The 14,955-nt window shown below is 44.3% G+C and overlaps 1 protein-coding gene across 2 annotated transcripts in view; it reads left to right on the top strand.

The window, feature by feature from the left end:
• Window positions 1-14,955, top strand: part of MOK (MOK protein kinase) — a 161,075-nt gene that overhangs the window by 45,413 nt on the left and 100,707 nt on the right. For both annotated transcript variants that reach the window (XM_029597967.1, XM_029597966.1), the window contains exon 3: window positions 11,240-11,329. In XM_029597967.1, the coding sequence (XP_029453827.1) occupies window positions 11,240-11,329 (90 nt within the window). The remainder of the gene's footprint in view (window positions 1-11,239; window positions 11,330-14,955) is intronic.

The following is a 14,955-nucleotide window of genomic DNA, read 5'->3' as shown; positions in this document are numbered from 1 at the left end:
CCTGCTGGCCGAAACCTTCGCGGAGAAATCATGAAAAAGTAAAATTCTAGAGCCTTTATAATTGAGAACTCCCTTCTGTTGCGACCGTCACTGCCCGATGTCTCCACTATGCCCACCTTACCTATTTGGCGACTCCCTCTTTGCTTGATGGAAGTTCGGCCGTCGTGGCATCATCTTGCTGACCTCCTCCGGCGTCTCCGGGCTGGCTAGACGCTGCACTCTGCCATGTTCCCCAGAAGCCTAAGGGCACGCGCATGGTGCGGCCCCAACTCAAGTACCAGCAGTGGCGTGAACCTCAGGGGCGTCCCCCTGAGATGACTTCATCCTCACCGGATACTTAACGTCTCTGATTTCGCTAACTAATCGAGTTAGCAAGGGCTTTCTCCAGGTATCGCTGCGGATGGGATTCGCTCTCTGCATACCTTGCTACTCTGCCTCCTCGGACTTTACCAGGGGTACCCGCTCCTCAGGGGTCTCGCTCTCTCTCTTGTTTTTCAGGTCGCAGTCTGGAACCAGTACTCACTCCTTGAGGGCCCACTTTTCCGGACTTGCTTCTGAATACCACTTCTGCCAGGAAGTCTTCGCTGCCTACAACACCAGTGAGTTATTATCTCTCTCTCAGAGCGATCCCTGGAACCAGGTACTCGCTCCTCGAGGGCCTAATTCATTTCCAGCTCCTGGGCTGCTTCTATGAGACTATTGTGTGAGTGTTACTATCAAGGTTCTGTTCCTGAACTCTGCATACTCTGCCTACTCATTATATTCAGTTTCTCTACAGCTCAGTTATCCAGGATCGCTGTTCCAGTATCTGAGGGACTACAGCCCAGCCGGGCGCTTCCAGCTCACTACTGCCACCTCTGGTGGTTCAATATACTGTTTAATAAAAGAACTAGTGTGTGTCTCTCTCCAAACTCTGAGCCTGACCGGTGGTCCCTCTCGGGATCTTCCCCCGGGGGCATGGTCATCTGCCACCGGCCCAAGGATCCACCCACAACTATCTCAAACACTAACACCTTCTTCTTGTAGTTTAACACTATGGAGGCTTTACTGGTGTAATTTAAAATCCTCATTACCACAGGTCTAGGGCAAGCGTTCAGGTTCCTCATCGGTCCTATGTAATGTACCCGTTCTACCACTATCACTTCTGTTTCCAAAGACCCAGGTTTTCAGGCAGCCATATTTGAACAAGTTTAAAAAAATCAACATCCTTAACCTGTTCCGAAAGACCAATAATTCTAATGTTTTTCTGTCTTCCTCTATTTTCCTGGTCTTCTATGCGGGCCTCCAAAAGAACATTCTTCCATCGCAACTCGGATACCTGGGTAGTAAGGGCCTCTGTGGACATCTCTTGCGCAGTTATGTGACTATTTAATTTTCGCATTATGTCTTTCCACGCTTTCCTTTATGTCTTTGAGTGCTGCATGGAATTTATTTAAGCGATCATCAACTATTGCTGACACATTTTTGAAGATGTCTTTGATCAGCTCTTCTTTGAACGCTAAAAAGGAACCTCTTGTCTTGACGCCATCTCAGACTCGACTGGCTTGGGTTTCTCACGGAGTTCCCAGGAAGCATTTTTGGACATAATACCAAATATAAAATAGAATAAATGTCTAGAGTTCATATCTCACTTCTAGGTGATCTAATAAACAAAAATTGGCAGAGATGATAAAAGAACAAGAATCTGAGGGAAAAAACCCCAGCAAAATCTTTCTGGCCCAAGGAGCTACATCACCCTGGGACTTCCTAAGCAGCCATCTTGACCGAAAATCCCTGGGCTACATTTTTAATGTACCAGTGGTTTTTAATGAAACCATTACAATCTATGAACCACAGCTCCTTCCCTCCTTGCTTTCCATATTCAGCTCTGGCTGATACTCAATAGGGTGGTCTTATGCACCCTAAGTTACTGCGTAAAGAGGTATCAGACTTTCATCTTAACCAGTCCATTGTCTTGCCAACATTCATTCCCAAGCCCCATTTGCAACAAGGTGAACAAGCCTAGCACAGTTTGGGCAGTCTTTTATCTGGAGCAGCTAGAAACCCATAGACAGTCCACCCAACGTTTTGTTTCTTTTGATAGGAATAAGTTTTTGCGTTCAGCAGGTCGCGGGTCCGTCCTGCAATTCGCCACTCTTACCTCCAGCCCCATATCTGAGCTGGCCCCAGCAGATGCCGAGATTTGCATGCAGCATTCTGCCGCCAGCCGTCTTCCTCTTCTGCTCCTGGGAGCTCCGACGCTGCTTTTCCCAACTGGTGTGGCAGGCCGCCACTTTCTGCCTGCCTCCGATGCCGTGTCTGGTCTGGGCCTACAAAGGCGCGCGTGCTGATCCTGCCCATCTTAAAGGGCCAGAGGTGGGAAATCGGGACCAGCGCTGCCTGATGATGACATTGCCTGTAGAATATATAAAACCACTCCATCAGTTGCTCCTCACCTCAGCAATAGGTCAACTCTGTTGGAGTAGCTGTTTGCCTCTCCATTCCTGGTTCCTGATTCTTGCTTCTTGGTTCTTGTTCCGCCTTATGTCCTGTTAATATCTGTGTCTTGTTCCTGGTTTCCTCGCAATTCTGGTCTTCTCCTGAGTTCTCGTCTTCGTGGTCTGCCTTCTCTCATCTGCCTTCGGTGTCTTGTCTGTCCTGCTGTACCTCCTCTCCTTGCCCCTTTGGATTGGACTCCTGGCTTTGACTTCAGATTTGACCCTGATGCTGCTTGACCTCTGCCAGCCTTTGTCCACCGCCTGCTCATTGACTTGCTTGAACTCTGCCTGCCCAGACCTCTGCCCAAACCATGACACTGAACTAACTCCTCCTGACTCCGACCACAGCCTGCACCAGTCTCTGCTGTCTGCCCCTTCACTGTGCATAGTGACTCTGCTTCTCTCCATGCTGGCCTGTAACACCGTACGTGATGGATTTGCATATCTTCAGAGGCCTGCACCTATGTCCAGCTGGCCCTGGCACCCGAGGGCTCAAACTATGGGGAACAAGGGCTGATATTGGTGACGTTCCTGTTGGGCCTCTGCTCCAGCCAGCTCCGTCTGCTGATGGTGGGGACCTACAGGGCTCTTCCCTGTGGGCTGCGCCAACTCCACCTTGGTCCATGGGTCCACTTCTGCAGCATAAGTTGGGTATTTCCGTTGCCAAATGAACGCTTTCTAATTGGCTAGCAGTCTGCATCTTCTTTTATGCACAGGTGGGATTGATCTTGGGAGACATGTCAAGGCTGCTCTTTTAGCGCTATGGCAGTGTCAGTGGCCCACTTGTGAGCAGTTCCCATGGAGGATATCTGCAGAGCAGCAACATAGAGTTCTCCAAATTGGTAGGGGGTCTCCATCAAATTACTTATGAGGAGAGGTTGAAGGACCTAAATATGTATACCCTGGAGGAGAGGAGGTGCAGGGGAGATATGATACAGACTTTCAGATACCTGAAAGGTTTTAATGATGCACAATCGACAAACTTTTTCCATTGGAAAGAAATCAGTAGAATTAGGGGGTCACAACATGAAACTCCAGGGAAGATGACTCAGAATCAACGTCAGGAAATATTTCTTCACAGAGAGGGTGGTGGATGCCTGGAATGCCTTTGCAGAGGAGGTAGTGAAGACAAAAACAGTGAAAGAATTCAAAGGGGCATGAGATAAACATTGTGGATCCCTTAAGGCTAGAGGATGGAAATGAAGAAAAGAGTGCATGGGGATAACTTGCTGATGAGGCTGTTTCTACTCTTAACCAATAAGCCTGATACTTTTGATACAACTCCAAAATTGCTTTCTGCTTCAGCGGCAAGAAGTAACGGGGAATTGGACTGAGACAGCAACCAACAAGGGCCCTCTCTTACGGTCTGGGAAACTGATAAATATGGGAGGTGACCTGTATAGCATGGCAGATATTACCATAAGCTTGCTGGGCAAATTGGATGGACCTTTTCTGCCATCATTTCTATGTTTCTATGTTTAACATAAGAACATAAGAAATTGCCATACTGGGTCAGAACAAGTCAAGCCCAGCATCCTGTTTCCAACCGTGGCCAAGCCAGGTTACAAAAACTGGCAAGTACCCAAACACTAAAAAGATCCCATGCTACTGATGCCAGTAATAGCAGAGGTCATTCCCTAAGTCAACTTGATTAATAGCAGTTAATGGACTTCTCCTTCAAGAACTTTCTATGGTGGGGAGAAGCCTGTAGCTATGGATTCACTCATGTGTGAGAACTGCCATCCTTCTTATCCTCGGAGAAAGCAGAGTTGCTTACCTGTAACAGGTGTTCTCCAAGGACAGGAGGATGTTGATCCTCATGAAACCCGTCCGTTACCCTGCGGAGTTGGGTTTCCACTACATGGGTTTCTTCTCCTGTGTTATTTTATTCTTGAAATCTATTAGACTGAAGGGGATCTCTTGTGGACACATTTTATAATGCATGCTGAGCATGCTCAATGAGGCTCAGTCAAAGTTCTAGAAACTTTGACATAAATTTTCCGTGCTGGGCTTTATCTGTCACCCATGTGTGAGGACTGACATCCTGCTGTCCTCTGAGAACACCTGTTACAGATAAGGAACTCTGCTAAATATAGCTGTCTAGTGATTAATTAAACATACTTTAGTAATGTTGCTCTAGAATTCATGTTTGTTGTAGTCAATAAGCAGGACATTGTTTTATAGCTTATATACAGAAGTTGACAGTCTTTTTAATTGTTTTTTTCGGCGTGAATAATTGATTGTTGAGCAGGTATAAATTGGCCATTATGCCTTGGTGATGACATCCAACCATTTTACCTGTAGAAAATCCTTGAAAATTACCCTCTATTAAATGGTGCTTTACCAACTGAAATGACTTGTTATAACATTTTCCACTTGATATATGGGTAAGCTTACACATATATGTATATCTTTGCCAACACATTTATGCAGGCTATTACAAAATTACCCTCTGTATGTATTTGTGAAATATTTCATTAATGTGGTGTTATGGCTCCTATCTGGGTGAAGTCAGGGGAAACAAGGCAAGGCAAGGTCAGAAGGCCTGTAGACCATGAGGCAAGACGAGGATAGGCCGCAAGGCAAAGGCAGCTAAGGCAGGGAGCCAAGAGAGACGCGATGCCTAAGCATCATGGGACTGACAAGGCAGGGTAATATAGGGCTGGAGTCAGTGTGGTGCAAGAAGGAGGGAGGAGCTTGGCTAGCCTGGAGAGTATGCTCTCCGAGGTCACCTGGTGGAGGGGAGGCTGCATAGCAGCTGAAATCTGTGGCTTGTACATTCAATTATACTTTCTTTTGTTTTTATTTTCTTCATTGTATTTTAGGATTTGCAGTCTTGATTTCTCAAGAAGACAAGGACTGCAAATCCCTTTAAAGAAAACTACATTGACTCATCTTGAGCTTGGTGATCTGGTGCCCATCTGGTAAAACTATTTGAATTTCAGTAAATTAGTCTGAAATGTTTGTTTAATTATATACTTGCTGGCAGTGACTAATTTAGGATTTTGCTGCCCCTAGACACTTTTGATAATGTCACACCCCTCTCCCTCCTGGGCAAGGGACAATAGAGCAGAAGATCTGAGACACAGCTTTCTTTGCTCTGTCTGCTCCAAGCTTATTTCCTCCCTTCAAGTCTCTGAATGACAAGAGGACAGAGACTGGATTAGGGAGCAGAATGACTTTTCTTTGCTCCCTACTGTGTGCTCTGGGCTTACCTCTCTCCTCCTGTTCCTTGCACAGAACAGAATAGAAGGTGCTAGAGCAGCTTCTTTACTTTATCCCTTCCAGCCTTACCCCTCCACTCCTGTTCTCTGCACTGGGAGGGACTGAAGCAGATTCAGGACAGCTGGGTGGCAGCAAATCTTCAGATGGCCTGCTGCCCCCCTGATTTTTGCCGCCCTATGATTAGGCCTAGTATACATGTTGGCAAATCCAGACCATTGGTCAGGTTTTATTGGAGTGCAATTCTAGTTAAGCCTAAAAGAATATCCAAAAATCAGCTGCAATAGGCTTGGGGACTTTATTGTGTGTTTCCTGATTTTTCAGAGTTGTTTAGTTTGATCTGGGTGGGATTATGGATAAATTGTGATTAAGTCAATGACTGGTTGCAGAGGTGTGATCTTAATTAAAATACTAGCAAAGACTGTATAATTACAATTTTAGTCTTTCTCAGCGCCGTTATTTAAAATTGCTTTTTTAGCATTCGACTAGGTGGATCCAGAACCAGTGGATTATGCACCTCTACTAGGAGATGGAGACTGAGCAAAGCTGACCTCAGCCCGCCAGTATTCTCCATCTCCAGCAGATGGTGGATGTGCATCTCCCTAATGGGGATTGCCTTAAAAGTTTTTTTTTATAGAAGGAGAAAAGAAGAAAGACGTTTATTGCCCTGCTGTCCTGTGGTGATACCTTATGGTCCCTTCCTCAGTTGAGTTTCCTAAGGTGATTTCTTCCAATTTTTCCTTCAGATGAGTGCTTTGGTCTGGTAGCTAGTTTTTGCTGGTGTGGACTTAGCTGTGAAAAAAACCAAAACAAAACAGTTGAAAGGCAAGTGGATGCAGGATGCCAAGCAGGGTGGTGAAGGCATATGCTCTCTCCCCCTACAGCTGGAGACCAACTCTCAGGTAAAGAGTATTAAAAAAAAAAATTTAAATATGAGGGGGAGTTGAATTTAGGGATTCCTCTCTCCTCCAGTCTCCATACTCGGCGCACTGATCTGACGTCTGTTCCCGCCTCTGGGGGAGCTTGAGGGACTCAGGCTACTTGGTGGGTTGAACAACCTTCTGGGCTAGGCCTTGTTCTCAGGCTTAGCTTTTTCGTTGTGTGGGAGGTCGCAGCGACGTTCACGTGCCTTTTCTCTGCATGTAAGGCTGCCCTCTTCTGGTATATCGGTTTGCGTTTGCATGCCCTGCTGTGCATCTAGTTATACACCTAGCTGGGCGCTCAATTGGGTGCATAAGGACGCCTATCTGGGCCCTTAGTTGTATGCATAAGGGCGCCTATTTGGATGCAAAGTGGTGCGCTTCAGGGTGCTCCAGTTGGGCGCCTATCTGAATAGTACATTAGACACCTAATTTTGGGGTGCCTAATTTTTGAGTGCCTAATTTTTACAAGTGCCTATTGAAAGCATAGCTGGGCGCACACTTCTCAGACGCCTGTTTAGAGCATGCTGTTAAGAGACTATGACGCCGATAGTAAAGAAGCCTAAGCATCTTACCCTTTCTGCTGCTTACCATATTTGGGCATCTGAGCCTGGTGTTCCCTCTAACTTGTGTCTGCATTGTTTGGCGGCTCAGGGAGACTTGTCTCCGTCTGATTTTGCTAAGCCTGGTCCTTCCCAGCATGACCCGGGAATAGAAAAAGAGTTGCCAGAGGTTTTGCCTAGAATTGGGGCTCCCCTAATTGGTTCTTCAGCGGGGGAAGGTAGTTTAGTGGGCGCAGGCTCGGCACCCCTTGGTTTAGGCATGGACCCCTCTGCCTTTTCTTGGATGGAAATTTTTCAAAGGCTGCAGTCTTTTCTTCAGGTGCAGTCGTTGGCCCCGGTCAGTCTTCACAATTCAGGATTGCAAGCTGCAGATTCCTGCCCGCCTGCTGTTGCGTGTAAGCACTGGAGTAAATCTAGACCTGCTGCAGATCATGCTGATAGGGACCTGGATGGCACAGATGTTGAAGCCGATCCTTATTCCCTGGCGGATGGGGAAATTCCTCTGGGGCTGGAGCCGTATAGAACTATGTTGCATTTCTTTCATAGAGATGAGTTACCGGTTCTGATTTCCCAGACATTGAAGATGCTGGGGGTACCCGGGGCTGATTCCATGTCTGAGCCATTTTGATTTCTTTGTGTAAAGCATCATGTTCCTTCCTTATTATGGAGGCTATTCAAGAATTGATCTTGAATGGGGTGCCCTGGAAGCTACTTTTAAAGGGGGATGAACCTTGGAATGACTGTGCCCCCTGGATCCAGCTACGACACAGCAATTCCGTTTTCCGAAAGTGAATGCATTTGTGTGTGCCTTCACCAAGCGGACAACTATCCCCATAGAAGGAGGAGCGGCATTGAAGGATGCATAAGATAGAAGAATTGAGGCCATCCTTAAGCAGGCCTTTGAAGCGATGGCAATTAATTTGCCATAGCTTCTTGTTGCTCCCTGGTGCCTCTCTCAGGAGGTTGATGAATCTGGCGTGAATTCCAGAGCAGTGATGAAACCGGCAGCCACCTTTTTGGCGGATTCGGGCTGTGACCTGGTCCGCACTTCAGCCAGAGGGATGCTTCAGCTATTGGCTCAGGAATTGGTCAACTGATACAATTTAAAAGTTTAATCTTATGAAATTGCCCTTTAAGGAATCATTCTTGTTTGGGTGTGAGCTGGAAAAAGTAGCCAATAAGTGGGGTGAGGCCCAGGTTACTTGGTTACCAGAGGATAAGAAGCAGATGATGTGCTTCTTCAGCACTAGAGGTTGTGCCAGAGATTTCAGATGCTTTCCATCCTACAGAAGAGCAGCTTCCCAAAGGACTCGGCCTTTAGGTAGGTCTCAGTCCTTTCGTCCCATGCAGGCCAGAAGGGGCATTGGCTCGGGTAATGATGCCCCCCCCCCCAAGCCTCTCAATGAAGGTGTGCCGACCCACCCCCAGGGAACAGGAGATAGGGGTCACCTATCTATTTTTTTTATCAGAGGTGAGTCGAGATCATGTCAGACCAGTGGGTTCTGGAGGTGATAAGAGATGGTTATGTTTGATGGCGTCCACCTAGAGGTGGTTCTGATTGCAAAGGTGCATATGTGCCCTCTTCAGCACACTCTGCTGGCTCTTTGGAGTCCATGGTCTCAAGACTATTCAATACGGCTTCACCTGCTGTTGGAGATCAGCATACAGCTGCAGTGATGGTTGCAAGTGGACCATCTAAGGAAGGGGTTTCCCCACAATTACCAGATTGGCTAGTATCACAACAGATACGAGCTTCCTGGGTTGGGGGTCCCACTGTCAGGAGTTGATGGCACAAGAGCACTGGAGTATAGAAGAGTCTCTCTGGAGCATCAATCCGCTTGAAACCCAGGCCATTCAGTTAGCTTGCTTATGATTCGTTGACTGATTGCAGGGTTGAGCGATCTGAATAATGTAAGACAGTGCAATGAAGTGGCTTATATCAATCGCCAGGGAGGAACCAAGAGCCAGCTAGTGTTGCAGGAAATAGCCCAACTCAGCTTCCTATATTGCAGGAAAAGACAATGTAAGAGCCGATTTTCTCAGTAGACAGAGTCTGGACCCAGGAGAATGGGAATTGTCAAACAAGGCATACCAGCTCATAGTGGACTGCTGGGGCCTACCATTTCTAGACCTGCTGGTGACATCTAACAATGCGAAGGTTCCTCACTTCTTCAATCGCAGGAAAGATCAAAAGCCCTTGGGCATCAATGCCCTCATGCAGGAATGGCCGGTGAGCAAGCTCCTATATGCCTTTCTACTGTTGCCCATGTTGGACTGAGTGAATCAGAGGATCAAGAGTCACACGGGGATGGTGCTTCTGGTGGCACCACATTGGCCCAGGAGGCCGTGGTATACAGATTTGCGAAGGTTCCTGGTAGACACTCCTATCAAATTACCAGTTCACAGGGATATGCTATGGCAGGGGCCTGCTCTTCACGAAGATCTGACTCAATTTTGTCTTACAGTATGGCTCATGAAAAGGCTCGGATGCTGAAACAGGGATATTCCACTTCGGCGATTGCCACCTTGCTACGAGCGAGAAAGTTCTCCACTTCCTTAGCCTATGTGTGGGTTTAGCGAGTGTTTGAGGCTTGGTTTGAGGATAGAGGTATTCTCCCTCATTCAGTTAAGGTCCCGCTCATTTTGGAATTTGTGCAGGATGGATTGTGAAAAGGGTTGGCCCTTAATTCATTGAAAGTACAGGTGGAGACTCTTGCCTGTTTCTGAGGTCGGGTGAATGGTAGACCCTTGTCAGCTCATCCAGATGTGGCTTGTTTCTTGAAAGGGGTGAAGCATCTTCGTCCTCCCCTGTGGTTACCAGTACCCTTGTGGAGTCTTAATCTGGTTTTGGATTTCCTGGTGGGTCCCACCTTTCAACCTTTGCACAGCCTTTTCTTGTGGTTACTTGCATTGAAAACAGTGTTTCTTATGGCAATTTGTTCTGCGTGTAGAGTCTTCAAACTGCAGGCATCGTCTTGCCGGGAACCATTTCTGTGAGTGACTCCAGAGACGATACAGTTGCTTACTGTTCTATCTTTTTTGCCAACGTTGGTCTCGGATTTTCACTTGAATCAATCAATTTCCCTGCTGACTCTGGACAGGGAGAGAGATGTGGAGAATATCGCCTGTTACGGTCCTTGGATGTCAAGAGCCATATCTTGAGGTATTTAGAGGTTTCTGAGCCTTTCAGGAAGACAGATTGGCTGTTTATACTCCATGGTGGGAGTAAACAAGGTGAGCCGGTGTTGCAAGCTATAATAGTCTGCTGGCTTAAGGAGGTAGTCATGGCTTCATATGTGGATGCTGAGCAGCTGTTGCCTAGTCATGTTAGGGCTGATTCCACTAGAGCTCAGGCAATGTCATGGGCAGAGATTAGACTGCTGTCTCCCATTGAGATTTGCCAAGCTGCGACATGGTCATCCTTACATACATTTTTCAGGCATTACTCCTGGATGTGCAGACCCGGGAGGATGCAGCCTTCGTACATGCAGTATTGATCAGACCGCTGGCAGCCTCTCACCCTGTTTGGGAGTAGCTTTAGTAAATTCCACTGGTTCTGGAGCCACCTATCCAAATGTTAAGAAAGGAGAAATTACTACTTACCTGATAATTTCCTTTTATTTAATAAGGATAGCTGAATCCACCTTCCCACCCTCAGCTGCTGGATGTTTGTACTATTATCCTCCTGTGTGGCTGCGTGTTCCAGGGATTACTGGTAAGTATCAATCCAGTCCCTAGACTAGTTTATTACACTCATTGTCTGAGCTCAATGTTTCCTCTTAGCTGATTGCTTGAGTGGTTATCGTTTAATAATCAAGTTTTTGTTAGTTTGTCCACAGTTGGCTTTTGCAGAGAATACTGGCAGGCTGATATCTTTGCAGGGGTATATATACTGTGATGTCAGTTTTGCTCCATCTCCATCTGCTGGGAGAGGTGCATAACCCACTGGTTCTGGATCCACCCATCCTCATTAAAGAAAAGGAAATTATCAGGTAAATAGTAATTTCCCTTTTATTTACTGTTTATAACATTATATTTTTTTGTTGCCACATGACAGCGTTGATCAAGTGAATAATTTGCGAGAAATACAAGCACTGAGGCGACTGGGTCCACATCCAAATATTGTTTTCTTGCATGAAGTTATTTTGTAAGTATACATTATTTATTCTTTGCATTTTGTATGCACCTACGCATTTTTCTTCAGTAATCTTTAAACAAATTTTAAAAATGTGATCAACAAAACTGAATGTTACTTCTAACTACGGGGGTCATTTATCAGTGCTATATGGCGTTTTCGCATACGTTAAGGCGTTTTCACATGAAAAAAATGCCTTTAATGCAGGCGAAAACGCCATAACGCATAGTGCGAAGCAAATGGGGCGGGATTTGTGGCCATATCGCACGGCTTTAATGCATATTTTAACTTCACCTTTTTCATTTGCGTAAAGCCATGTGAGGGAGGGGGAGGGAGAGGGAACAAGAGAGAGACTAGCCATAATGCCCTCATACTAGGTAGGTATTTATACCTCTATATGAGGCCTACCTAGTCACTTGAGGTGAGGTTTAGGTAGGGGTATTAGTGTAGGGGTTAAGGGCCACTTTGACATTCAAAGTGAGATGTACGAACAGAACAGTGCTCACTTGTGAAGATTTGATGACCTTCGGAGAGAGGAAACTCACCCGAAGATGAGATTTGTGCAATGTTCTCTCAACCTAGCTTCATGTTACCCAGGTAGAGAGTCCATCAAGCTAGGTTGAGAGAATACTGCACAAATCTTCGGAGTGAGTTTCCTCACTCCGAAGGTCATCAAATCTTCACAAGAGAGCACTGTTCTGTTCGAACGTCTCACTTTGAGTGTCAAAGTGGCCCTAACCGCTACACTAATACCTAAACCTCACCTCGAGTGACTAGGTAGGCCTCATATAGAGATATAAATACCTACCTAGTATGAGGGCACTACAGCTAGGCTTGCTCTCTCTCTCTCTCTCTTCCCCCCCCAGTGGTTGTAGAAGGGCCCTCTTAGCTAGGCTGGATCTCCAGCAGCTTAAAATGGTCCCCCCAGTGGTTGATGTAGGGTATACAACAAGTCTGGCACTTATCGCAAAATGCAAAACAGTTATCGCAGTTTGCTCTAATACCTATACGAAGCGCTAAGATAGTGCACTTTGCGATAAACTGCCTATTACCATAAAACACGCCCCTTTGCCTATCGCATACAATATTTAGAGCATTTTGATAAATCCAGGCCTACATTTGGTGGGAATATTTGAGAGATTATTATTTTCAAATGCAGTGAATTAGTGGAAAAATATGAATAGCATCTCATGTTATGGAGCATATGATTAGTACCTGAGCCCCTGCAAAACTGCAGCTATTTATTTATATGAAATAACTAAATAGTCTCAAAAAATGTATAGCTATTAAACGCCCACAAATTACAAAGCCATACTAAAAACTGAACAACTTTTTGAATACAAAAATATTTTATTTTATTAAATCATTAATATATAACAAAACTCTAATCAAAATGACATGGAAAAATCAATTAATAAAAATTTATCCAAATCAAAGGCTATCAAATAAACCAAAAAACAAAGTAACATTAAAGAGACAATATATACTGAATAAGAGTGCCAAGTCTATCTATATTGACAGTCAGTGCTGTACAGTTCTGAGAATATATGCACTTAGGGCCTGATTTTAAAAAGCATTTACTCGAGTAAAACAGGGTTTTACTCGAGTAAATGCACTTTACTTGAGTAAGTGGGCTTTTGAAAATTGCTATAATATATGCCATTGAATTGTCCATAGGATTTACTTGTGTAAGTGCACTTTACTCCAGTAAATGGCTTTTGAAAATTGCTACAATAGTAGTTACATTTACATGTGTAACTCCTTTTGAAAATTACCCCCTTATCGTTTGGCATGAGCATGCTGATGAGGTATCTTTTTAAAAAAAAATGTATTTATTCATTTTCAAATAAATATATCAAGAGTAAACTGAATCAGTAAACAGTGAGACAGTAAAAATACATAATGAAGGTATACATTAATATAGAGGAAAAAAGAAAAAAACATTTGTTCTTACTCATTACATTCTTAGTCCTCAATAAAGAGGATCCTAACGTTACTGTAGGAAAGAAAAATGTAATAGAAATTTCAGTCCTAACATAAGGAAACAAACTAGTAATGGGGGAATATTAAATAGCTAGTACAGATCATGATTGGTGTTCTAAAGCATTCCTGGCTAATAAGGGGGAAGAATCCACTGATTGGGGAGATTTATCACTCAAAAAAAGAAATAAACTGTGAGCAATGAAAGAAAACATATGAAATGCTCTGATATTTTATAAGGCATTTACATAGAAACTTGAGAACAAAAAAGGCACCTAATTCCAAAACCCGAGGTCTTAATAACAAAAATATCTTTCTCTTCTGGATTTGTCTGGAAATGTCAGGATAAACGCAAACTTTAAAGTTCTAAAATAGTTCCATATGATGAGGAAAGAACAATTTTAGAACTCGATCTGATTCTAAAAGGAAAACAGCGAATAAACTAGCTGATGTAGCCACTTCACCCTCAGAAGATTCAAGAATTGAGGTCAAGTTCAGATCCAGTGGTCTAATTGGAGACAAGGCCTGCATGTTCTTATCATTTGATAGACTTTTTTTTTTAAGGGGGTAAATAATAAACCCTTGAGGTAATAGGCAAAGTTTGTTCAGTTTTTTTTTTAAACATCTATGAAGTATTTTCTCAGCATATCCTTAAGGAGTTAATAAACATGTAGATAAAGGTGAACCGGTAGATGTAGTATATTTGGATTTTCAGAAGGCGTTTGACAAAGTCCCTCTTGAGAGGCATCTAGGAAAAGTAAAAAGTCATGGGATAGGTGGCGATGTCCTTTCGTGAATTACAAACTGGCTAAAAGACAGGAAACAGAGAATAGGATTAAATGGACAATTTTCTCAGTGGAAGGGAGTGGGCAGTGGGGTGCCTAAGGGATCTGTATTGGGACCCGTATTTTTCAATATATTTATAAATGATCTGGAAAGAAATATGACAAGTCAGGTAATCAAATTTGCAGATGATACAAAATTGTTCAGAGTAGTTAAATCACAAGCAGATTGTGATAAATTGCAGGAAGACCTTGTGAGACTGGAAAATTGGGCATCCAAATGGCAGATGAAATTTAATGTGGACAAGTGCAAGGTGATGCATATAGTGAAAAATAACCCATGCTATAGTTACACAATGTTAGGTTCCATATTAGGAGCTACCACCCAAGAAAGAGATCTAGGCGTCATAGTGGATAACACATTGAAATCGTCGGTTCAGTGTGCTGCGGCAGTCAAAAAAGCAAACAGAATGTTGGGAATTATTAGAAAGGGAATGGTGAATAAAACGGAAAATGTCATAATGCCACTGTATCGCTCCATGGTGAGACTGCACCTTGAATACTGTGTACAATTCTGGTCGCCGCATCTCAATAAAGATATAGTTGCGATGGAGAAGGTACAGAGAAGGGCGACCAAAATGATAAAGGGAATGGAACAGCTCCCCTATGAGGAAAGACTAAAGAGGTTAGGACTTTTCAGTTTGGAGAAGAGATGGCTGAGGGGGGATATGATAGAGGTGTTTAAAATCATGAGAGGTCTAGAACGGGTTAATGTGAATCAGTTATTTACTCTTTCGGATAATAGGAAGACTAGGGGGCACTCCATTAAGTTAGCATATGGCACATTTAAAACTAATCGGAGAAAGTTCTTTTTCA

The sequence above is a fragment of the Rhinatrema bivittatum genome, chromosome 4, assembly GCF_901001135.1.
Source record: "Rhinatrema bivittatum chromosome 4, aRhiBiv1.1, whole genome shotgun sequence".
In the NCBI taxonomy this organism is placed as follows: domain Eukaryota; kingdom Metazoa; phylum Chordata; class Amphibia; order Gymnophiona; family Rhinatrematidae; genus Rhinatrema; species Rhinatrema bivittatum.
The sequence above is the reverse complement of the archived record's forward strand: the minus strand, read 5'-3'. Positions and strand labels throughout refer to the sequence as shown.